We start from the raw sequence: 27,813 nt of genomic DNA, 5'->3' as shown, positions 1-27,813 counted from the left end.
CTTGTGAGGCTGGGCTAAATAGGCACAATTCGAAAGGAGGCTTGAAGTATTAGGGTATTTTCACACTTGACGAATTAGCTTCGGATTTTCCACAAAGGATTTCATTGCGGAAAATTGACAGCGTATTACAGTAGCAGAAAAGCTCTTTTTTGCGCAGCAGAGATTGCACCCGAAAATCTGAACCACAATTTAATGCAGTTTTTCATCCGGAATTCCATGCGGGTCGTAGGTCAGATACGCTGCATACTTTTATGCAGTGTATCTGTCCTGTGTGCACATACCCTTAAAGTGGCTTCTGCTTTCCCTGTGCTAATAAGTGTACATTGGACTGGATTAATATTGGGTGACAAGAGCTGTAGTTAGCAGGTTCAGACATTAGAAGTAGAAGCAGATAGATAGTCCATGTAGTCGTTTTAGCTTTAAATTGTGGACTCTCGCTATGCTAATAAAATGATATCACGTTTACTCCTGTAATTATCCATCCTCTTATACGTCAATGGTCTGAAGTTATCCCTATGAGGGGTACGCTTTCCAGCCAGTCAGCGCTTACATCCTGTCACTCACATATTCATTATATTATTTAATGAGACAAGTCAAAGTTTAATGTCTATTTTTGATGTATGTATGTTAAAAATATTTGCTACCCCTTGACTAATTGCATGTTCTATTTATTTTCTAAGTAAAAAAAAGTTAATGTAGAAAAAAAGATTAGATTCCTCCAGCTCACCTTATCGCATGAGTAGACTTGCGCGCGGGTCCTCGTGTCGGCACACGTATGAAGTACAGGAAAAAACAAATGGATCCAGCGCTGTGTCCTTGAAGTTTGTTTAAAAACGGAAACTATTTCCAAGTTTTAATGAAAAATTGGTATAAAAACAGGTAACATTACAAATAGATATTCTCAATGAATAGTGGGATTCATGGCAGTGTGAGCGGTGCCATGAATCCCACTATTCATTGAGAATATCTATTTGTAATGTTACCTGTTTTTATACCAATTTTTTATTAAAACTTGGAAATAGTTTCCGTTTTTAAACAAACTTCAAGGACACAGCGCTGGATCCATTTGTTTTTTCCTGTAAAAAAAAGTTAACACAAACTCTATGGGGAACAAACTGACAAATAGAACATATTTTTGAAAATTTGAATGCACCTTTACTTATTACCTTACACAACTTACAGCAGCACAATGAATGAAGAAATGTACGCCCTGTTGGCTTTCTGGTCAGGGAATCAGGGAGTTGTCCAGAAGAACAATGGTAAGTCCACCTTTAGGTGGCCAAGGGCCTTAAAGGTGGACAAGGCTCTCAGCAATCTTAGATCAGCAGAATGGGAAAAAGCTGGACAAGTCCCCAGCTCTACATAAAAGACCCAATTTATGCTGGTAGAGGAGCAAGGTTTGATAGGTTTATCACTAAGTTATCTAAGCTCCTTGTCCCAAACAATGATGGATTAATCATATTTGCAGGTTTTGTGCCCTAATATACTAATTTATTTAAATTACTGCTGGGGTGCAACCAACATATATTCTGGTCTCCTAACGACCAATTCCTGATGTCCCTCATCCACACAAACTCTTGATGTGCTGAAACTTTGGAACAAACATTTACATAGTATGGAACCCATTTTAAAAGATTGAGTTCTGATACACACTTTAAATATGTTTGAAAAAAACATTTATTTTTAAATTGGTACAAGATCTAGTCTCCAGTCTCTGCATCCGCCTTCAGACATAGAAGTACTTGGTTCCTTAGTGACACCTGGAGTTCTTCTAAAAGATGTCTATTTATAGGAATTTATAGCTATAAGGTATCTGAGAATTGCTGTGTTTGTCCAAGGGTAAGATATCTCCAGTCAGCATATTTTCCCCCTTGTTTTTACAAAGTTGTTGCTTTATTACAGCCTCCCTTAGGCTAAAATAATTTTTTGTAGTATTATACCTGGCCCTTTGACTTAGACTATACGGCCAAATGTATGTGGACAGTCCTCATTATAAAGTTCAGGCGTTCAGGTCACATCTATTGCACACAGGTGCATACAATTAAGCATACAGCCATGCAATCCTTATAGACAAACATTGCTATTAGTATTTTTCGTACTGAAGAGATCAGTGACATTAAACGCAGCGCTGTCATATAATGTCACCTATGCCACATGTCAGTTCATGAAGTTAGCGTCAGGCACGCATCAACGTAGTTAGGTTTAGTGTCAGGGAAGCTCGGAATAATCTAGTTAGGTTTAGCGTCAGGGAAGCTCGGAATAATCTAGTTAGGTTTAGTGTCAGGGAATCGTCGCCGTAGTTCGGTTTAGTGACAGGAAATTTCACATAAAATCTAGTTAGGTTTAGTGTTAGGAACCCTCGCCCTAGTTAGTTTTAGGTGCAGGGAAGCCCACTTGTTCTCTAAAAACAAAAAAAACAACACTTTTGTGCTAGTTTAGGTAGCAGCCTATTGCTCCCATATAGGGATTTTATATTTTTTTGCTGTATACTAAAGGGGTGGACTTAGGTTGGATGGTGCCCTGTGCGGGACTCTCTATTGCCTACACAAACCAAAAATGAACCACATATATAGACACGCACATACTGGAAATATATACTGTACATACATAAAGACAGATATTTAGACAAACAGGCAAATACTGTATACATACACACATTCTGGAATAGATACATACAGGTAAATATATAGACGTACAGACACGTATACACACGAACACACACCGGCATATAAATACACAGACAGGAACATATACAAATACATAAAAGGCACATATATACAAGCACAAAGACACATTCACAAACAGACCCAGATATACCCAGTACAGATAATGTAGTACATGTTACCTACAGTCCTATGTAACACCACAGATAACACACAGTGATAACTCTCTGAGTACAGATAAAGTTGTAGATTTCATGTGCAGTCCTATGTAACACCACGGATAACACACAGAAATAACTGAGTACAGATAATGTAGTAGATGTTACCTGCAGTCCTATGTAACTCCACAGATAACAGTGATAACTCTCTGAGAACAGATAATGTAGTAGTGTTACATGGAGTCCTATGTAACACAACATATAACACATTGATAACTCTCTGATTACATATAATGTAGTAGATGTTACCTGCAGTCCTATGTAACACCACCGATAACACAGTGATAACTCTCTGAGTACAGATAATGTAGTAGTGTTACCTGCAGTCCTATGTAACACCGCTGATATCAAAGTGATAACTCACACAGAGGCATATATATAAGGGCAGTAGAGTATATAAGGGGCAGCATGGTTTATAAGGGGCAGCAGAGTATATAAGAGGCAGCAGGGTATATAAGGGGCAGCAGAGTATATAAGGGGCAGCAGGGTTTATGAGGGGCAGCAGAGTATATAAGGGACATCAGGGTATATAAGGGGCAGCAAAGTTTATAATGGGCAGCAGGGTTTATAAGGGGCAGCATAGTATATAAGGGCCAGCAGTGTATATAAGGGTCAGCAGGGCATATAGGGTTCAGAAGGGTATATAAGGGGCAGCAGAGTATATAAGGGGCAGAAGAGTATATAAGGGCACCGGTGTATATAGGGGCAGTAAGTTATATAAGAGGCAGCAGGGTATATAAGGGTCTGCAGAGTATATAGGAGGCAGCAGGGTATATAAGGGGCAGGGTATATAGGGGCAGAATGGTATATAAGGGGCAGCAGGGTATATAAGAGGCAGTAGGTTATATAAGGGGTAGCAGGGTATATAAGGGGCAGCAGGATATATAGGGGGCAGCAAGATATATAGAGGACAGCAGGATATATAGGGGGCAGCAGGATATTTAGTGGACAGCAGGGTATATAAGGGACAGCAGGATATATAGGGGCAGCAGGATATATAGGGTGCAGAAGGGTATATAGGGGACAGCAGGGTATATAGGGGCAGCAGGGTATATAGGAGGCAGCACAGATATGTTTGTTTTATCTGTTCTACTTTTATATTGAACACACTTTTACAAAGAGACATAAACACATACAGAGACACACACACACACACACACACACTGTAACATATACACATTCAAACACAGGGACACATACTGTATACACACAGAGACACATACTGTATACACACACTGTATACACACACATAGAGACACACAGACACACAAAGATACTCACCATCTCTCCTTGCTGACAGGATCACAGGCTTCGTGCAGGACGGGCTGTGGGCGAGCTTCCTCCTCTTCTCTTGCTCCTCAGCTCTTATTTACTCCATGTGTGTAACTAAGAACAGAGCACAGAGTAGAGGCAGAGCGCAGTGGCGCCCCCTACATGCTGAGAGGGTGCAGTGCCCTGTGCGCTCGCACAGCTCGCACACCCCTAAGGCCGGCCCTGTGTATACCAAATACATATTATACGTGTCTAAGCACAACAAACATGTCCCAACCTAACTAGATATTATGTGAACTTCCCTGATGCTAAACCTAACTATGGTGATGGATCCCTAACGATAAACCTAACTACGGTGACGGATTCCTGACGCTAAATTTCTTGCCGCTATACCTAGCTACGCTTTTTGACGGTTCCGACACTAACTAACCCTAACGTTATTATAATGGCGCAACAACAATATTAAATCTGACCTATTGTCTGATTTCTTTACGTTTTTTAATGAGCTTTTGAAATAGGTTGCAAACTATGTCCTAACCTTCCTAAAATGTCTACATTTTTGGAAACGATTAGTCTAAAAATTCTGATAATGAGAACAGCAGCATCTATGGAGCATGAACAAAGGTTCACCAAATCTTTCCAAAATCTTAATGGGGTTTTCCATGTTCTGACAACCAGATAGGTCATCAGTATATGATCGGTGCGTTTCCGACACTCGGACCCTGCACTGATCCACCACTCTGGCTCCCTCCGGGGCACCAGACGATATTGCTGGAGGTAGATGGCTCCAGGCAAAGAATAGCGGCCGAGCTGCAGTACTGCAGCTCTGCTCCTATTCAAGTGAATAGGAGCAGAGCTTCAGTTCTGCTGAACGGCCGCTATGCAGTGGTTGGCGCCATCTGCTTCCTGCTCCAACTACTGCATACCGTTCCAAACATCCGATGCACGGAGACAGCCGGAGTGGTGGATCGGTGCGGGGTCTGGTGGGATATTTCATCAGTTGTAAGAAAGTGGAAGACCACTTTAAGAAGTAGGGTACACTAACAGTACAAAACATAGCGTGAATTTAGCTTTAGACATGTAAAATTACTGACTAGCAAGATAATAATAAGAACCAACCTATACCTAACTGGAAGAAGAAAAAAATTAAAAGATTTTCAATTTTCCACTTGCCTTAAAGGTGTTGTATGAGCGATCACATCACAGTCCCGTCCCGTTTGTATAATGGTCTTTCTGCAATAAATTTGACATATTTTTATTTGTTTCTATTTTTTAGATGCTGCCCAGCTAATGTGGTTTGAAAAGCTTTGCGTTTGGCTTGTTTGCTTTGAGAAATATATCTTGTACCCATCGATCATTTTAAATGCAGTCACTACTGAAGCCTTATCAATCAGTGATTTCAAAAGGTTTGGAAAACAGTAAGTTATTTTGTACTATAGGATCATTAAAAACCCTTAACGACCAGGCTTTTTTTTGCCTTTAACCCCTTCCCGACATTTGTTGTAGCTATACGTCATGGAAAGCCATTGCTTCCTGAAAAATGTTCCATACTCACGACAAACAGGGAAGTGGTTACTGTGTTAAAATACACAGTTACAAAGTAAAGATGGCTGCTGTCTCTGACAGCAGGCCATCTTTACTTTACGCCCAGGGGGTCTTCTCGCCACCCCATCGGCGATTGGCTGGCCAATTCAGACCGGCCAATCGCCGCTTTTTGCGGCTTTAACCAATCACTGTGCCCTGTCCAATCCCTGCCATGTATTCATGGGGCTATAATCTGTCGGTCTCCATAGACAGACCAATAGCAGCCGTGGTGGGTGTTTCAAACACCCTGCACTAGCTCTGCACCCCTCATTCTGGTTAGGAACAGTGAGCAGAGATGGTGCTTGACCCCCTCTGTGCCATAATGACCGTTACAGAGGCCTTCTGCGCTGGCGATCCTCTTCTGCACCCTGCCGAGTCTTTTGCACCCTGCTGTATGATCGCTCATTGAGTGTTTATCATCATTAACTGTGCTGCTGCTAATTAATTTTTTTGATAGCAGCAGCACTAGATCTGTCCCTAAATTTTCCTTTTATAGTCCCTGTTCCTGTCACCCCACCCACCCTGTGTACGTCCTGCGGCAAATGAGCGATGATCAGTGACCGCCATCACTGATCGGCCCCTGTGCACAATTTTTGGCGCAGGACTTTTTTTTTTCTGCCCAATCTCCCCATGTGCACCCTCTGGCCACTAAGTTATTTGGGTTTTTTTTTTAATATAAAACTGTAAAAAAAAGTGTAAAAGAAAATGTGGACATTTACTAACGTCTAAAAAAAAACAATATAGCAGAAGTTTTAGCTTTACATTTTTTCTACAGTTATAGTGTCAATTTACAGCATTATAGTTAGCGTCACTGACGGACGTTCAGTTTTTTTTAACTGAAGTTCGTTGACACTACATTTTTGATAGCGTAGTGACACAGTTGTAGCTCAAATTTATTGTCGTACATTTTTTGATACTACAGTTTTTTTTCCATCTTTAGGGTGGATTTACACGAGCGTGTGCATTTTTGCGCACTTAACAGCTCCGTGAGTCATCACATAGGATGCGCGGCTGCACGAAAATCATGCACAAACTGAACGTCCGTCAGCTGGTGAAATGGTTAACACTAACCCCCCATTATTACTCTGGTATTCACCGCCACCAAGGGTACAGGGACGAGCTGAGTATGATCCAGTACCCGACCAACTGTAGTGATGTTCGGGTACTGGGGCGACTGCAGGTTGGTATTATTAGGCTGGGAAAGGCCAAAAACAGTGGGTCATCTCACCCTGGTAATGCTAGATTGCTGCTACTATGTTGTACCTGGCTAGTTTTGAAAAAATACAGGGGGGACGGGAAGTTTTCTCCATTTATAAAAAAAAAAATGACGTGGGGTCCCCTCCATTTTTGATAACCAGCCCGATACAAGATAGCAGCAGCAGGCTAGCTTTACCAGGGTGGGAAGGCCCACTGTTTTGGGGCTTTCCCAGCCTAATAATACCGTTGCTACAGATGGTCGGATACTGGATCGTACCCAGCTCCTCCCCGTACCCCTGGTGGCAGTAGTTACCAGGGTAATATTGGGGGTTACTGTTAGCCTCTGCACCGGCTAACACATACCCTGCCTTAGTAAAGAACACTGTCGATCAGCCAGCGGACATTACTAAGGTGGTAGTAATGAAGTTTAAAAGAAAATACAAAGACATAGAAGAAATATTTTATTGAAAATAAAAAACCCACACAACCCTCATTAACCATTTTATTGAAAATAAAAAGCCATCATCGAAGTAGTACTTGAATCCTCCAACATCCGAACCTGTAAAAAAAAACACAAACACACAAAAAAAAAAAACATTAGTAATACAGGTTAGATACAGGGCCCATGTGTGATACTGTCTGTTAGACCATGTATCTAAGCCTACCACAAGGCAGGCTTAGATACAGGACCCCAGCAGACAGTAATCTTGTACTGTAAAGGATTACTATCTGCTGGGGCCCTGTATCCAAGCCTACTATGTGGTAGGCTTAGATACTGGGCCCATCAGTCAGGATCACACATGGGCTATATATCTATGCTTACCATGTGGTAGGCTTAGATACAGGGCCCATCAGACAGTATCATACATAGCCATATATCTAAACCTACTATGTTGTAGGCTTAGATACAGGACCCATGTGTAATACTGTCTGTTGGACCCTGTATCTAAGCCTACCACATGGTAAGCATAGATACATAGCCCATGTGTGATCCTGTCTGATACAGTAATCTTATACAGTATAAGATTACTGTCTGCTTGGGCCCTGTATCTAAGCCTACAATGTGGTAGGCTTAGATACAGGGCCCATCAGAAAGTATCATACATGGTCATGTATCTAAGCCCACCATGTGGTGGGCTTAGAAAAATTGTCCATGTGTGATACTGTCTGTTATACCCTGTATCTAAGCCTACCACAAGGCAGGCTTAGATACAGGACACCAGCAGGCAATAATATTACACGTAGGGTATGTTCACACGGAGTGTTTTCAGCCGTTTTTCAGGCCATAAACGTCCCAAAAAACGGCTGAAAAATCGGAAGCAGAACGCCTCCAAACATCTGCCCATTGATTTCAATGGCAAAAACGGCGTTCTGTTCTGATGGACCGTTTTTTACACGGCCGTTTTTCAAAACGGCCACGTAAAGAAACGGCTGCGAAAAAGAAGTGCATGTCACTTCTTCAGCCGTTTATGGAGCCGTTCTACATAGACTCTATAGAAAAACAGCTCCAAAAACGGCAGCGAAAAAAGCCAGTGGCTTAAAAAAAACTTCTAAAAAGCAGGAGCTGTTTTCCCTTGAAAACAGCTCCGTATTTTCAGACGTTTTTTATTTTGTGTGTGCACATACCCTAACCCTCCTCTTCGGATCCGGGTGCAGAGGATGTTCCGACACCATCCAGCGTCGTGACGTCATGTGCGGCGCACAGCGTCGTGACGTAATGACGCGAGAAGACGTCAGGACTTCTGCTGCGCTCGGGGAGGAGGGTAAGTAGATTGTTACTACTATAGTAACAGAGGCCCGTGTATTTTATCACATAGGCCCCAATTACTGTAGTAAATTTTTATAGAAGCAGTGCGGGGGGCTGTGGCCCAGTCGCAATTGCGACCGCTGTAGCTGCAGTCGCCCGGGGATCTAGGGCACGGGGCCAAAAATCCGGGTCTTTGCCCCCCAGAGGCCTGGTGCTAGCGACACCCCCGGTCCATGGTCTCCAAGATCAGAGTTCTATGATAGAATTGAATCCTGTCACGTGTAATCAGAAAAGCCTTTTCTAAAATACACTTTTTTTGCAGATAAAATTTTAATGTTTCAATATGTTTTTGTTTGTGTTTTTATTTTATGCAGGTTGGATGCTTTTTTTATAGCAGTGTCAGGACTGAAGCTTCTGCGCTCCTCTTTTTGTAATCCTTCACAGCAATATATCATATTAGGATTCACGGTTATACTTTTTCAGTTTGATTACAGTTCTATTTCTGAAAGTTTTTTATTGGATTTCTATGTTATTTCTATACTGTTTTACAAGGCAAGTATGTATATTTTTATTGGGTTCATTGTTATCCAAACTTATATTACTTTCTGCAGTGTTATTTATTTATCACTTAGTTGCTAAAATACTTCAAGTATTAAAATACTTAGAATAAAAAGAAATAAAGGCTTTTTACCAGTAGCTTACTTGTGATACACTTAAACACATATTAAGAAATGCATTCAAGCTTCTTATCTACAATTAGAGATGAGCGAACCGGGACAACCGAACCCGGTTTCGGTCCGAACTTCCGGTAAAGTTCGGTTCGCAGCGAATCCGAACTTCACCGGGTTCGGCCGAACCCGTTTTGACCGAACCCGGTCAAAAACATTATACAAATCGGCAGCCACTTATCTCTATCAATCACTGATAGAGAAAAGAGGCTGCTGATTAAAAATAAAATAAAAAGCATTTCATACGTACCCGGTCGTTGTCTTGTTAACGAGTCCCTCTTCTTCCTCCAGTCCGACCTTTTCTGACGCGGCAGCCTGTGATTGGCTGCAGAGGCCTCTGCAGCCTGTGATTGGCTGCAGAGGCCGCGGCAGCCTGTGATTGGCTGCAGCGCTCACAAGGCTGCATCGTCATCAAGGAATGTCGGGCCGGATGTCGAGAGGGACGCGTCACCAAGGCAACGGCCAGGAGACCGGACTGGAGGAAGCAGAAAGTTCTCGGTAAGTATGAACGTCTTTTTTTTTACAGGTACTGTGATCGGTAGTCACTGTCCAGGGTACTGAAACAGTTACTGCCGATCAGTTAACTCTTTCAGCACCCTGAACAGTGACTATTTAGTGTATGTGCACACACACTAATTACGTCCGTAAATGACGGACGTATTTCGGCCGCAAGTACCGGACCGAACACAGTGCAGGGAGCCGGGCTCCTAGCATCATACTTATGTACGATGCTAGGAGTCCCTGCCTCTCTGCAGGACAACTGTCCCGTACTGTAATCATGTTTTCAGTACGGGACAGTAGTTCCACGGAGAGGCAGGGACTCCTAGCATCGTACATAAATATGATGCTAGGAGCCCGGCTCCCTGCAGGGTGTTCGGTCCGGTACTTGCGGCCGAAATACGTCCGTCAATTACGGACGTAATTAGTGTGTGTGCACATACCCTTACTGACGTCACCTAGCAACGCTGCCGTAATGATGGGTGCACACATGTAGCCACCCGTCATTACGGGGCCTCATGCACACGAGTCGACCATAAAAACACCCGTTATCACGGGTCGTAATTACGACCCGAAATAGCGGGCCCATAGACTTCTGTTAGCCACGGGTACCTTCCCGTTTTCTCACGGGAAGGTGCCCGTGCCGTTAAAAAGATAGAACATGTTCTATTTTTTTATTTTACGGGCCGTGCTCGTAATTACGACTCGTAACTACGAGCACGGCCGGCCGGCCACGGGCAGCCGGCCGCTTTTGCGAACCGTGCTGTCATTATAATTATAGCAGCACGGCCCGTAAAATAGAAAAATAGAACATGTTCTATTTTTTTAACGGCACGGGCACCTTCCCGTGAGAATACGGAAAGGTACCCGTGGGTAACAGAAGTCTATGAGCCCGTTATTGCGGGTCGTAATTACGACCCGCAATAACGGGTGTTTTTACGGTCGTGTGCATGATGGGAGCACGGCTCGGAAAAACGAACGGCTGCCCGTGCTCATCTCCTGAAATACTCTGTGCTGCCTTAAACTCTGTGGACAGGTCAGGATCCTGTTTCTTTTAAATGCTGCTAGGGAACCCGCTCGATCCACTATATAAGGCTACGCTACAGTACAGCATTTAAAAGAAACAGGATCCTGACCTGTCCACAGAGTTTAAGGCAGCACAGAGTATTTCAGGAGATGAGCGTGCAGATTCAGTGCTGTTGTGAACTCTGCTCTTACCATTACGTAGCTCTCAGTCTGTTATCTCTCCTCCACTCCTGTCCTCAAGAACACCTTCACATGATTGCCAAGTCACCACGTAATGGTAAGAGCAGAGTTCACAGCAGCACAGAGTATTTCAGGAGATGAGCGTGCGGATCTTGTGCGTGGTGGTGACTTGCCAATCATGTGAACGTGTTATAGAGGACAGGAGTGGAGGAGATGTAACAGACTGAGCTACGTAATGGTAAGAACAGAGTTCACAGCAGCACAGAGTATTTCAGGAGAGGAGCGTGCAGATTCAGTGCTGCTGTGAACTCTGCTCTTACCATTACGTAGCTCAGTCTGTTACCTCTCCTCCACTCCTGTCCTCAATAACACCTTCACATGATTGGCAAGTCACCACCCCGCACAAGATCCGCACGCTCATCTCCTGAAATACTCTGTGCTGCTGTGAACTCTGCTCTTACCATTACGTGGTGACTTGCCAATCATGTGAAGGTGTTCTGGAGGACAGGAGTGGAGGAGAGGTAACAGACTGAGAGCTACGTAATGGTAAGAGCAGAGTTCGCAGCAGCACTGAATCTGCACGCTCATCTCCTGAAATACTCTGTGCTGCCTTAAACTCTATGGACAGGTCAGGATCCTGTTTCTTTTAAATGCTGCACTGTAGCGCAGCCTTATATAGTGGATCGAGCGGGTTCCCCAGCAGCATTTAAAAGAAACCGTGTTTGTGTATGTGTGTTTGTGTATATATGTGTGTTTGGGTATGTGACTTTGTCTGTTTTTGTTTTTATATGTGTGTGTGTATATATGGGTGTGTTTGTGTATATGTGTTTTGTGTATATGTTTGTGTATATATGGGTGTATTTGTGTATATGTTTGTGTGTAGATGTTTGTGTGTGTTTTTGTATATGTGTATATGTGTGTATATGGGTGTGTGTTTGTGTGTATATATGGGTGTGTTTGTGTATATGTGTTTGTGTATATGTGTGTTTGGGTATGTGTGTTTTTGTTTGTATATGTGTTTGTGTATATGTGTTCGTGTATGTGTGTATAACTGTGTGTGTGTGTGTGTGTGTGTGTGTTTGGATATGTGTGAGTTCGTGTATATGTGTTTGTCTGTTTATGTGTGTGTGTATATCTTGTTGTGTTTGTGTATATATGTGTGTCTGTGTATGGTTGTTTGTTTGTGTGTGCGTGTATATATGTGTGTAGGAGAGTAGAAGTATTGGTATTGTTCACATTGATAACTGTTTTTTTATGTTGTTGCAGATTTTGATGTACCGATTGGACTACATCTACGATTCGTTGGACTACTGCGTAGATCTGCGTTTTTTCAAATTTTAATAAAATGGTTAACGAGGGTTTTGTTGGGGATTTCTTATTTCAATAAAAAAGAATTGTCTTTGTGTTTTTTTTTCAAACTTTATTAGTGCCTAGATAATGGCAGTTGGCTGATTGACAGCGTCCATTATTAAGGCGGTACTTAGTGTTAGCCGGTGCAGAGGCTAGCACTAACCACCCATTATTACCCCGGTACCCACCACCACCAGGGGTGCCGGGAAGAGCTTGGTACGATCCAGTACCCGACCATCTGTTGTGATGGTCGGGTACTGGGGCGGCCGTAGGCTGGTATTATGAGGCTGGGAAGGGCCAAAATCAGTGGACCTTCCCACCCTTGTAATGCTAGGCTGCTGCTGCTGTGTTGTATCGGGCTGGTTATAAAAATGGGGGGGACCCCCACGTCGTTTTTTTTTTGGAATTTAACAAATTTAGCAATAGACGGGTCCCCCACATTTTTAATAACCAGCCATATACAAGGCCGCAGCAGTCTGGCATTACATGGGTGGGAAGGGCCACTGGTTTTGTCCATTCCCAGGCTAATAACACTGTGTTGTATGTGGCTGGTTATGATAAATTGGGTGGAACCCCATGTCTTTTTAAAAAAAAAAAATGTAAATAAATAAATAATTTAAAAAAATGACGTGGGGTCCCCCCCACTTTTATAACCAGCCAGATACAACGCAGCAGCAGCAGCCTAGCATTACAAGGGTGGGAAGGTCCACTGTTTTTGGCCCTTCCCAGCCTCATAATACCAGCCTGCGGCCGCCCCAGAGCCCGACCATCACAACAGATGGTCGGGTACTGGATCGTACCTGGCTCTTCCCGGCACCCCTGGTGGTTTTGGGTACCGGGGTAATAATGGTGGTTAGTGTTAGCCTCTGCACCGGCTAACACTAAGCCTCGCATTAGTAATGGATGTTGTCACTCAGACAGCGGCCATTACTAAAGTGGTAATAATAAAATTTGAAAAGAAAAAGACAAAGATATAGATAAAATATTTTATTGAAATAAAGCACCCCCAACACAACCCTCATTAACCATTTTATTGTAGAAAAAAAACCGTCATCGAAGTAGTCCTCGAAACCGACGTAGTCCAAACACCAAACCTGTAAAAAAATAAAATAATGAAATAAAACATGTCGTAGGCTTAGATTCAGTTTAATGTGTGATACTGACTGTTATACCATGTATAGAAGCCTGCCGTGAAGTTGACTTAGATACAGGGCGCCAGCAGACAGTATCATACATGGCCATACATACATACATATATACAAATATACATACATATATACAAACATACATACATACATATATACAAGCATGCACATATATACATGCAAATATACATACATGCAAACATACACACATATATACATGCAAACTATCATACATACATGCATACACACACACACATGAAAACATACATACAAACAAACATGCAAAGATACATAATACATATATACAAGCATGCACAAATATACATGCAAACATAAATACATGCACATATATATATATAAACATACATGCAAACATACATGCAAAAATAAAAACATGCAAACATACATACATGCACATATATACATACATACATGACAACATACATACAAACATACATGACAACATACATACATGCAAACATACATACATGCAAACATACATACACACATGCAAACATATATACATGCAAATATACATACAAACATGCACATGTATACATACATGCCAACATACATGCAAACATACATGCACATATATACATACATACATGACAACATACATACATGCAAATATACATACATACATACACACATGCACATACATGCCAACATACATGCACATATATACATACATACATACATGACAACATACATACATACATATATATATATACACACATGCAAATATACATACAAACATGCATACATACATGCAAACATACATTCATGCAAACATACATGCAAACATACATACATACAAATATACATACACACATGCACATATATACATACATGACAACATACATACATACATACATGACAACATACATGCAAAAATACATACATGCAAACATACATACATACATACATGCAAATATACATACAAACATGCACATATATACATACATGCCAACATACATGCAAACATACATGCACAGATATACATACATACATGACAACATACATACATACATACATACATGACAACATGCAAACATACATTCATGCAAACATACATTCATGCAAACATACATACATACATACATACATACATACAAACATACATTCATGCAAACATACATACATGCAAACATACATACATACATGCAAATATATACATGCAAATATACATACACACATGCACATATATACATACATGCAAACATACATGCACATATATACATACATACATACATGACAACATACAACATACATACATACATGCCAACATACATACATGCCAAAAAATAATAATAATACGTTCATACTTACTTTCCTCCTGTCCGGCCTCCAGCGATGACGTTTCATTCATGTCGCCGCTGCAGCCTGTGATTGGCTGCAGAGGCGGTCACGTGGGATGAAGCGTCATCCTGACGTACGTGACCGCCACTACAGCCTGTGATTGGCTGCAGCGGCGAAAGGGATGAAACGTCATCGCTGGAGGCCGGACAGGAGGAAAGTAAGTACGAACGTATAATTTTTATTTTTTTATTACATTTAAATGGTATTTTCCGCGCGCCGAGCATGTACTGTGAAGGTTGCTGAAAGAGTTAGTGCAGCCCATTAACTCTATCAGCACCCTGGACAGTAGCATGCTCGGCGCACGTAAGTGACAGGTTCGGTCAGAACTAGTTCGGTCCGAACCGAACTTTTTTGTGAAATTCGGCGAACTAGCCGAACCGAACTTTTGATAAGTTCGCTCATCTCTATCTACAATAAAACATTTTTGGTCTATGCTCTTTATTAGCTTTATTCATTCGCAGTTTCGTACATTTCATTCATTTCATTATAGGGCAGAGTACGAGGAGATTCGATTACTTCTGTAAGAATTTTCCACCGTCTTACTGGGTTAGATTCTAAGGTTAGGAGCAATAAATAAAATACAAGAGTAAGGGCTTATTAAGATGAACGTATAATACGTCTGTGCAACGCGCGTGATTTTCACGCGCGTCGCACGGACCTATGTTAGTCAATGGAGCCGTTCAGACTGTCAGTGATTTTCACGCATCGTATATCCGCTGCGTAAAACTCACATGTCCTATATTTGCCAGTTTTTCGTGCATCACGCACCCATTGAAGTCACGATGCGCGCTACAGTAGTCAAAACTATGAATGAAAACTGAAAAGCACCACGTGCTTTTCTGTTTACAAACATACAAACAGAGTGTCATAATGATGGCGGCTGCGGGAAAATCACGCAGCCACGCATCCTATGCTGCTGACACACGGAGGTTTTATGGACCTTTTGCGTGCGCAAAACGCCAGGTTTTTTTGCACGTGCAAAATGCACACTCTCGTGTGAATCCGGCCTAAGGGTATGTTCACATGGCCTATTTTCAGACGTAAATCGGGCGTTTTATGCCTCAAAAGACTGCTCCATTACGCCTGCAAACATCTGCCCATTGCTTGCAATGGGTTTTACGATGTTCTGTTCAGACGAGGTGTAATTTTCCGCGTCACTGTCAAAACACGGCGCGTAAAAAGACGCCCGCGTCAAAGAAGTGCATGTCACTTCTTTGGACGTTTTTGGAGCCGTTTTTCATTGACTCCATTGAAAAACATTTCCAATTACGTCGTAATGGACGCCGCGAAAAATGCGAGTACTTGCAAAAACGGCTGAAATTCAGGAGCTGTTTTCACCTGAAAACAGCTCCGTAATTTCAGACTTAATTTGTTAAGTCGTGTGAACATACCCTTAGTGTCTAAAAATGTATTGTGTAAAAAGAGTAAAATTACTGTTACAGTTATTATGGGATTTATATGGAGACATACACAGAGAGACAGTCATAAACAATAAATATTACATGGACACTTTTTCCTTAACATCAACAACGATTGCATCTCAGATGATGGTTTTTTTCCGTCTGGAATTGAGGACGGAAACAAAATGATGCAGAATACAGTAGCAGCATAGTGGATGAGATTTAACAAATCTCATCCATACGCTGCGTAATAATTCTGAGCCGAAATTTACCTGCGTAATTTTAGGACCGCAGCATGTCAATTCCTGCTGCGGAAAGAGGACTGAATGCTTTGTTTTTCAGAGGAGATGTCACCATCTCCTAGCATTGTGAAAAATGCAGCAAAATACGCTAGGGATGCACGATGTATCGAAACTTCGATACTCTGCATCCCCAAACGGTTCCATACCGTTATTTCATGTATTTTGATACTTAGCTGCGCAGCCGCACAGCTCAGTATTGTAACACATGAATGTATGAGAGCGGTGCTGCAGCTGTGTAATACAGCCATTGCCCCGCTCCGGAATCCTGATAACAAGTGAGCGGGGTCAGGATGATGCGATGCGGCCGGCGCTGCACAAATGAACGGCGGCACTGAAAACAGAACATGGCGGGCGCACTACAAAACACCCCCATGTTCTGTCCTCAGTGCCTGAACCGCCGCTCATTAGTGCAGTGCCGGCCACATCTCCTCGTGTTGACCGGGCGCGCACTTCCTGTCAGGAGCGGGACAATGACTGTATTACACAGCCGCAGCTCCGCTGGCGGACATCAGAGAAACCTCTCATGAACTTTCCCCTGAATGCTGCGATCAAAGCGGACTGCAGCATTCGGGGGAAAATGAGAAAGGGAGATGCCCCTTGGATCGTATCACAGGGAATTCCTGTGACGAGATTTAGGGACATACCATATATGGGCAGACAGCCCAGGGTACATTGAAGGACCCCAGGGCTGTCCTACCATATTTCCTGTTGTTAGGGTATACTTAGGTATGTCCTAACAACTGCCTGTGTACTATCAGTACACAGGCTAATGTACTGTAATATAGATATATGGCAGTACATTAAAGTTTAAAAAATAAAGTAAAAACATAAAATAATGTTAAATAAAAAAAAAATACACATACACCTTTTTTACAATAAACATTAAAATAAGTATCAATACATAAAATATTCACATATTTGGTATTGGCATGGCCGTAATAACCTGCACAACAATTTTTTTGCATAATTTACTGCTTTCTATCACTTATTGTGGGGCACAAGGTGTGATGAATTTAACCTCCATGTGCCTCACATTAATAGTAATTATCCCCATCATGTACCTTATGCATTAACCCATTATGACTGAGAAACATGATGGGGTTAATTACTATTAATGTGAGGCACGTGGAGGTCAAATTCATCATCACACCACGCGCCTCACATCAGAAAATGGAAGAACTTTTTTTTTTATTACTGTTGGAAAAGTATCGAAATAGTATCGAAATCGCAATACTAAACGAAGTATCGGTATTGAAGTCCAAATTCTGGTATTGTGACCTCCCTAAAATACGCACCATTTTCTGCAGTAAAAAACACAGGAAATGGTGTGTTTTTTCCGCAGCGTAAAGTCTGCTACTTTCAACTAAATTGCTGCAGAAATTTTCTGCAGCAATTCCGTTGTGTGTGGAAAGGCAGGCAATAATGTTACACGTAGGGTATGTTCACACGGCCTATTTTCGGCTGTTTTTCGGGCCGTAAACACCCGAATAACGGCCTAAAAATCGGAAGCAGAACGCCTCCAAACATCTGCCCATTGAAATCAATGGGAAATATGGCTTTCTGTTCCGATGGGCCGTTTTTTTACGCGGCAGTTTTGAAAAACAGCTGCGTAAAAAACAGGACACTTCTTGGGACGTTTTTGGAGCTGTTTTTCATAGACTCTGATGAAAAAAGCTCCAAAAACGGCCGTAAAAAAACGCAGCGAAAAACGCGAGTGGCTTCAAAAACATCTGAAAATCAGGAGCTGTTTTCCCTTGAAGACAGCTCTGTATTTTCAGACCTTTTTAGTCTAGTGTGTGAACATACCCTTATAGTTAAGGCCTGTCCATACTTGCATCTGTGTTTCCGTTGTTCTGCTCCGTCATAGGGGCGGAACAACGTAAATAATGGTATTTTCATTCGGATCTGTGATGGAAGCCCCTAAAAGAGCCTCCAACACAGATGTAAACAAGCCCTTACCATACATGGACCCTCTACACCAGGGGTGAGGAACCTCCGGCCTGCGGGCCATATAAGGCCCGCGAGTTCATTTAATCTGGCCCGACCTCACTCAGATCACGCTGCCACTGCGTCATTTGCTACTTGGCTCTGTCCGCCCTACTCATTGTACATTTTGGAGCAGGAGGAGGGCGGACAGAGCCAATTATGGCGGTGATGGTCCAAGTGAGGTCTGTGCGTGCTGACCAGAGAGTGGACCAGTCTGGTCACCTAACCTGAGTCACCTGACCTCACGTCACTCCTGGACCGGCACAGTCCAGTCACCTGACCTTACGTCAGTGACATGAGGTCAGGTGACTCAAGTCAGGTGACTGGACTGGTCCCCTCCCGTCACAGCACGCACCGACCTCACTCTGACCGCCGCTGCTGACGTGGTTTTTGTGCTACAAACTGTTACATATGCGACAGGACCTATTTTAGAGGAGAACACAAAGTCCTTGATGCAACTCTTCCTAATGTATAAACAAGAAGGAATAGTAAGGGTATAATACAAATACCATGGGCACGTCAGAACATATAAATGACTTAAAGGGGTTTTCCCATTAGAGACATTTATGAGATACCCACAGGATGTGTCATAAATGTCAGATAGATGTGGGTCCCACCTCTGGGACCCGCACCTATCTCTAGAACGGGGCCCCCTAAACCTCTTTCAGACGCTCTGTGTTGCGGCTGATACAGGTGAATTCCGACCATGAATAAGGAAACAGCTTTTTCCGTAAGTCTCATAAAACTTAAAGAGGCTCGGTCACCACATTATAAGTGGCCTATCTTGTACATAATATGATCGGCGCTGTAATGTAGATTACAGCAGTGTTTTTTATTTAGAAAAACGATCATTTTTGACGGAGTTATGACCTATTTTAGCTTTATGCTAATGAGATTCTTAATGGACAACTGGGCGTGTTTTACTTTTTGACCAAGTGGGCGTTGTGGAGAAAAGTGTATGACACTGACCAATCAGTGACCAATCAGCGTCATACACTTCTCCCCATTCATTTACACAGCATATAGTGATCTTATTACATCACTATGTGCAGCCACATAAACACACTATAACGTTACTGAAGTGTCCTGACAATGAATATACATTACCTCCAGCCAGGACGTGATGTCTATTCAGAATCCTGACATTTCTGTAGCGTTTCTGTGAGATTTACAGCAAGGCAAGCGTAATCTCTTTTTAAATGACAGGTTACATCCTAATCTCGTGAGATTACGCTTGCCTTGCTGTAAATCTCACAGAAACGCTACAGAATTGTCGGGATTCTGAATAGACATTGCGTCCTGGCTGGAGGTAATGTATATTCACTGTCAGGACACTTAAGTAACGTTACTGTGTGTTTATGTGGCTGCACATAGTGATGTAATAAGATCAATATATGCTGTGTAAATGAATGGAGAGAAGTGTATGTCGCTGATTGGTCACTGATTGGTCAGCGTCATACACTTCTCTCCACAACGCCCACTTGGTCAAAAAGTAAAACATGCCCAGTTGTCCATTAAGAAACTCATTAGCATAAAGGTAAAATAGGTCATAACTCCGTCAAAAATTATAGTTTTTCTAAATAGAAAACACTGCTGTAATCTACATTATAGCGCCGATCACATTATGTACAAGATAGGGCACTTATAATGTGGTGACAGAGCCTCTTTAAAGTAAGTGTCCTATCTCCTACATATTCTGATCGGCGCTGTAATGTAGATAACAACAGTGGTTTTTATTTTGAAAAACGATCATTTTTGACAAAGTTATGAACAATTTTAGATTTATGCTAAATAGTTTTTTAATAGTCAACTGGGCGTAATTTTACTATTTACCAACCGGGCGTTGTACAGAGGAGTGTATGACACTGACCAATCAGTGACTAATTAGCATCATACACTTCTCATTGTTCCAGCCCAGCTTATTTCAATACAGAGCGTGATTGTGCACAGCGTGATTGTGCAGTGAAAGAAGCTGGTCTGGAACAATGAGAAGTGTATGATGCTGATTGGTCACTGATTGGTCAGCGTCATACACACCTCTTCATAACGCCCAGTTTGTAAAAAAAACGCCCAGTTGTCTATTAAGAAATTAATTAGCATAAATCTAAAATTGTTTATAACTTGGTCAAAAATGATCGTTTTTCAAAATAAAAACCACTGTTGTTATCTACATTACAGTGTGATCAGATTATGGTGACAGAGCCTCTTTAATGGTAGTTACAGAAACAGCGTAACTCACATGCTACGCTGCTTCCGCAACTGCCATTCACTGCTATGGGAGTTACGGAAGCAGTGTAGCTCAGCGAGCAACGCTGTTTTTTTCTTCATGGTTGGAAATCAGCCGGAACACAGAAAGGTAGAACGTGGTTTAGGGGGCCCCGTTTTACAGACTGGTTTGGGTCCCAGAGGGGGGGACCCACATCTATCTGACATTTATGACATATCCTGTGGATTTGTCATAAATGTGCATGATGGGAAAATCCCACAAAGAGAAGCAGTTCCAGCCGTAACATTAGGGGTAAATTTATTAAATGTTGGGCCAAATATAGCAGGCTTTTGTATTGTCCGCGAATGATGTCATAAATATCCAAAAAGAAAAACGGTTCCCCACCCGTGATCTACACACTCAGGTCTCTATCTCTCGTCTGTCCTCTTCTCAAGGGAGTTCCCCCAAGTAAGTCTCCTCTCCAGTATGTCCCTTCCAGTATCTCCTATCTGAACCTTGCTTGGGTCTTTTTTACCCCTTTGGTGGCTACAGCTGTCTGCTCTCCCCCTGTTCGTAGACACCCAGTCTAACCTTCATGATCAAAGAATCTTTACGGCCGTTTTTGGAGCGATAGATAGATAGATAGATAGATAGATAGATAGATAGATAGATAGATAGATAGATAGATAGATAGATAGATAGATAGATAGATAGATAGATATTTAACTAAAATCACTTGTATATCTTACCCAAACGGTGAGTAACAAGCTGTCCATGTGCTTGCAGAGTAAACTGGCTAGATAACAAAGTCCTTTTTATTACTACTGTATCATAATCACTGATTCAAGCAGGCACTCTTTTTGTCTGTCTCGTTGATCGGCACTCGTTTACATGGCCCATGTCGGCCCCACGCCGTGTAAGAGGACCGTTAGACCATGTGACAATGATCGGGCTGCAGCTCCACTGTATCTGTAACGTAGCAAACAAAGATAACAACTTCCTGTTAGTGATTTGAGAAGGAAAGGTCTGCAGTAAACAGCTGAGCTTTAGGCTACATTCACACGAGCGTGACAGATTTACGCACGTAAAAAACACACGTAAATATGTCCTTGTGCATTGCGGTTTTGCATCAGTGTGCTTTTTCGTGCCTTTCACGCACTTGCAAGTACTTTTTTTTTCAATGTATTTGATGCGTGAAACACAGACAGGATGTGCGTCCGTGTGCTGTCCGTAGTTTTCACGCACCCATTGACTTCAATGGGCGACTAGGTGCGTGAAAACACACCAATATAGGACATGCAGTGAGTTTCACACAATGTACACTCGCTGTGTGAAAAACGCAAGCATTTGTGAATAGCCCCATTGAAATCAATGGGTCAGTGTGCTGTGCATTGTTTCAATAGAGAATAACACTGAGCCCTGTATCTAAGCCTATCATTTCGCTAGGCCCTGTATCCAAGCCTATCATTAGTGATACTGTCCACTGGGCCCTTTATATGAGCTTATTATGTGTGATACTGTCTTCTGGGTCCTGTATCCAAGCCAGTGGCGGATTAAGTAGACCATAGGCCCTAGGCTGTTCAATAAACTTGGGCATCCCTTCCCCACCGCTGCTTTGCCATGTCTGTAGTGAACACCACCTTTCTGTTCGTACATTGATAAGTAGTTGTTATGATTCCCCTTGTCAAAAGGCTGTGTCCCTACATACTAACAGTCTCCAACCATCGCTGACAGTATCACACTGTTCAGGGACACTTCCTCTTGACAATGGGAATGATAACACGCATTTGTCTATTAGTCCTGGGTACCTGCAACAGACATGTAAGGAGAGGGGACATATCCTCTATAGATCCAGTGACTCAGAAGTGATGTCTTCTCTGATGGGAGTCGTTCTCTTTTCTTCTCCATCTGAGGCAGGCCGTTATGGCGACTTCTCCTGATGAGTCATATTTGCCCATCGCTTCTGCAGACATTTCCATCCTCTATAGAAACACACAAATTCAGACACCAAGGCCCAGGCCAATACATTAAAGGGGTTGTCCAGACATGGACCGTTTTTTATACTGATAACCTATCGATGTACCTGGACAACCCCTTTTACTCAGACTAATAAATTCGGACTCCAGACCAGATCCTAGAATACATACAGACCCAGACCTTCTAAACTATTTCAGTCCCCAGAGCAAACCCCCCTTAACAAATACAGACCCCAGAATAAGCACCCTAAATAAACCTCAGACTAGACCATTAAATACAGACCCCAGACCTGACCCCTACACTAATAATGACCCCAGACCTGACTCCCTTAAGTAATACAGACCCCAGACCAGACCTCCTAAACTAATACAGACCCCAGACCAGACCCCTAAATACAGACCCTTAAATAAAGAGCCCTAAACTAATACAGACCCTAGACCAGGCTCTTAAATACAGACCCCATAAACTAATACATACCCCAACACCCCTAAATACAGACCCCAGACCCCTTAAACTAATACAGGCCCCAGACCAGACCCCTAAATATACAGACACTAAACCCCTTAAACTGATAGACCCCAGACCAGACCCCCTAAATACAGACCCCTTAAACTAATACAGACACCACACCTCCTAAATACAGACTACAGACCAGACCCTCCAAATACAGTCCCCAAACCGTACCACCTAAATACAGACCCTACATCAGACCCCCTAAATACAGACCCCTTAAACAAATCCATCCACTTATACTTACAGAGCAGCTCACCTCAGTCTTCTCTGTGGAATTTTGCTGCTGTTCAAGGACCTGCGGTCATGGCACCAGCAGGTCTCTAAACAGTAGTAAGAACTTCAGCGATAAGGTCATGTGACCTTATGTCTAAAGGTCCTTTTGCAGGACATACACAATGCAGTTTTGTTGCGGTTTTGCCACGATTTGCGGGAAAATTTTTTACAAAACTACATTGTACTTTGGGCCTTATGATGATCCGCCATTGATCCAAACATATCATGAGTGATAATGTCAGGTCCGTATTTCACACCGAATAACCACCTCTGTAAATTGGAAGCTGAAGGCATGCCTGGAGAGAAGTACATCACACAGAAATGTTTGATACAGCTTCCCTCTCATCAGAAAAGAGGAGAACTGCACTTTATTCAGAACAAAGAAACAGACAGAGGAGACACATGCCCCTCCCTCGAGATGTGGGACTTGCTTAAGTCCCATTGGCTCCTCTGCTGTAAGTTTTCCTGTACATTCTTCTGCACACTCCTCTTTGCATTCCAGGGGGCGGTGTCTTCCATAGGCGTGTTATGCAGGCTCTTTGTGCTCCATTAATCCAATCTCTTTGTGTAATATACTGAATATATATATATATGTAAGGATAATATTTTTCAAACAATATACATGGTAATGATCCCTGACAGTCCCCCCTAAAAATATTATTCTATCCCTGAGTCTTGCCTATCGACCTACCACTGACCACTCGAACCAGGCGGGAAGGGGTTTTGAATTTCTTCACCAGCTTGAGACGAGCTACTCCTGATGAGTAACCCCCCTTTGTACCTGGACTTCCAAGGTGTCGGAGTGGTCCTAATTTTCCCTATTCTCCTCTGGATACAGGATGGTTGTCTTGATATAATCTACAAACCGCTGCTGGTTGTAATATATAATTAATCCGGTCTACATTTTATTAATGGTAACAACTGTCGCACTGTCACTTACTGTCCTAATGGGACTTTTACCCCTGCAGATATAACAGGTCATGGGCAGCACAGTGACCTTCACCTCGCACCTCCACATAAAACTCCTCAGATTGTAATTTGCAGCACCGTGGCATATTTACACACATTATAATTATAAACCTCAGACATTATAAACAATAGGGCCTCAACTAATAATCATAATGCTATCACCCTCAGGTTTCGGGTCCCATCAGTTCATTGCCAGTCCTGTACACCATGGTCTTCTTCTTCTCCTGTCTTCTGCTCTTCACTGACTGTCACCCTCAGGGTAACCCACACAATTGTGGAGTCAGACTACGTTGGTGTCCAGTGGGGGAGTTATTATTACCCCCTCCTAGCCACTTACTTATCAAAACACTTGATCCTGCTGACGGATTCACTCAGGTCTTTGGTCTTTACTTTGATCTTTGCTGATGTCATCAGGACTTGGTTTGGTCCTTCTCATCTGTCCGACACCGTCTCCTTTAGTTTACGTCATCAGGCTGTACATAGCACCTCATGTTGTGAGCCTGGGGTGAGATCCCACGTAGGCGGATTAGTGGAGTTGTATTGTGACCATCAAACCCTCCGCATCTGTACTCTTCCTCTGGCAAGTTACTAGTCTGGGCGGCCGCTTAGAATTGTGACACTGCCGTCAGTTCATGATAAACGCGTTGTAGTGGCTCAGGCTGCGCTTGCCGCATCTCAGTGATGGAGTTCATCGTGTTAAAAGTCTTTTAGTTCATATTTACTGGCACTTGCTGGGGACCCCCAACTCTTGTCAATTGTTAAAATAAATACTAATCTGGTGATAACATCATCCGCATACATTATAAACGTTGTTCTAAGTACATACAATAATGTCAGGCCCTTAAATGACATCAAACACCTTTATATAAGGAAAAACTTCTCTGTTACAATGGACAGGGCACCTAGAAGATGTGTAATTATTGGGTACATTTCATTTGCACTTGGTGATACCCTTTCAGCAGGATTTGTACCTTGATCTCAGCTGATTGCCTAGAACATCTCCACCTCACAGAAACATACACAGATTCCACATGTTTATCTGACAAGTGTCTTAAACCTATTTTTCTTACTCTAATCTGGTTCGTTCTACCTGGGAAGGCCTCTCAAGGTCGGTTCTCTTCGGGGGAGGCGGGTATGATAAGGTTGGCACCGGTCTGCCAGGACTGTTCTGTAGGCAAATCAAACAGCTCTAACAGAATTTAGCAGCATCAGCTGTAAAGCCTGGGACATACCAATTAGATCTTACCACGTCGATCCTTGCAGTCTTGGGGCATATGTGAGGTCATACACCATCAATGCAAGTGCCATCAAGATTGCCTTGGGTGTTACCGGTTCATCTTCCCTTATCCGTCCACATTCTGTTAGAGTCTGGTTCTCACGCCTTCCGCTCCCAGTTGGACTATTCCTGTGAAGAACAAGCTTTTCATAGCCTAATCAGTAATTGATCTTAATCAGATAATTAACTTGAAGGAGAACATTAACAATGACAGATTTATTTTAAACGTTCACACTGGTCAGTAACTAAAACTTACAAACTGATTCTTCTTCTTTATATACATATCTATACATACACATATACACTGCACAGAATTCTCTTCTCTAAAATTTCCCTTTCACAACAAAAATAAACAAATAAAAATGTTTTCAAATGGGAATATTCCGCTTCTGTACCTTTTATCTGACGCATGACTCTAATAGTCCAATGCTAAGGCTGGTCTAGAACTTTACATAAAACTTAACTTCAGAATTTAATATTCCCACAACACTTCTTAAATACAGTTATTAAACAAACTAACTTTGGGACAACGTCTAGAGAACTGCTAACATCTTATCATTGTACAAACATCAGGTCAATACTTGGGATAATACTGTTCCCCCGTCACTTACACACAACATCTGCAGTGGGGAAGATACAGGCCGGGCTTCAGGCCCCCCCTGAGAACAGGTCTACACACACGAGCACATTGTCATACACTTCTACCTCGGGTAGTTGTATGTTCTGCAGTCGCTGGGACTGTTAATCTGGCCGGGCTGCACTTTTCACAGGTACATTTGCAGTTTTACCTATGTCACGCCGTGCGCACATCACGCCGGCTGCTACAAACCTAGTGGTGGCATTATTGTATCCAGGGACAAGCCAATTTACTGACACCTGACTGCATATACCCTTGTTGTCAGGTCTGTCTTCTCTCGCTCTCTCAATTGGCTTACCCGATGATCCAATAAAGTTCCTACTACCAATGGGCCCATAATTGTGGGCGATGCCAAAAGCGTACCTAGAGTCAGTGTAAATGTCGGCCGTCTTACCTTCTGCCAGGTTACAAGCCTCAGCGAGCACCTCCAGCTCCGCTCCTTGAGATGAACAAGAAGGTGAGAGTGGTTTCTGGATGATTTACCTGGTGCCTCGTATCCTGTCTTGTACATATTGTATAATAAAATATCTCTTTATTACAAATTTACATTAGAAACCCATGTCACATATATATAGAACATCTCAAAGGGGTGGCGTCTTCATCCTCTAAAATAAAACCAAATGTTATACACTTCTCCACACTCATCTGATAATCCAGAATACTTTGAGAATCTCACTTTTATCAGGTTCTGCAAATACTTGATTAATACAAAAACAAATAAAAATAAAACATTCCTAAAAACTTTACATCAAATTTACAATGTCCAGACAAGTTTTTTATTTTTTCCCTTCTCCCTCATCTAAATCTGTAAAGACTCATCTGTGAGTGACGTCACCTCTGCCTCCTGTGTAAATTGGCTGGAGGGGGATGGTCTCTTACACAATACCTCATATTGGGTGGAGACTACAGCACAGCATACCCAGTGCCATATTCACCGTTCTGGAAAGATCTGGAACCATCTACACAGAAAAACCTCAAAATGTAGGTTACTCTCATACACATTTAATCTGGATGACTCATTGGAGTCTCTTACACATTTTTAGATCTCCTGAAACCAAATTAATTAACTCAAAACAAACCAAAATTGTACCTGATCAGGTCCTTCACCATTCCCCCCTTTGTGGACTCTGCGAAAGTAATGTAGCAGAGTTCAAAACGACATCTCAACATAACACTAGTTTAACCCCCTGTAATGTACAACAGCCTGAAACAAAAATGACTTTTTCCTGACAAATACATTTGATCTTTACAATGATATAACTCATGTGTGAAATCAAAAACAAAACAATTGTAGTTAGTTATTC

General features: G+C 42.3%; 1 protein-coding gene across 5 annotated transcripts in view; it reads left to right on the top strand.

Moving 5' to 3' along the window:
- The window catches only part of PCNX2 (pecanex 2), a 934,799-nt gene that overhangs the window by 611,554 nt on the left and 295,432 nt on the right, over nt 1–27,813 (top strand). For all 5 annotated transcript variants that reach the window (XM_075862603.1, XM_075862600.1, XM_075862601.1 and 2 more), the window contains exons 19-20: nt 5,430–5,571; nt 9,056–9,233. In XM_075862603.1, coding sequence (XP_075718718.1) covers nt 5,430–5,571; nt 9,056–9,233 — 320 coding nt within the window. The remainder of the gene's footprint in view (nt 1–5,429; nt 5,572–9,055; nt 9,234–27,813) is intronic.

The sequence above is a fragment of the Rhinoderma darwinii genome, chromosome 4, assembly GCF_050947455.1.
Source record: "Rhinoderma darwinii isolate aRhiDar2 chromosome 4, aRhiDar2.hap1, whole genome shotgun sequence".
NCBI lineage: Eukaryota > Metazoa > Chordata > Amphibia > Anura > Rhinodermatidae > Rhinoderma > Rhinoderma darwinii.
Note: the sequence above shows the minus strand (reverse complement) of the source record. Positions and strands in the feature narration are given on the sequence as shown.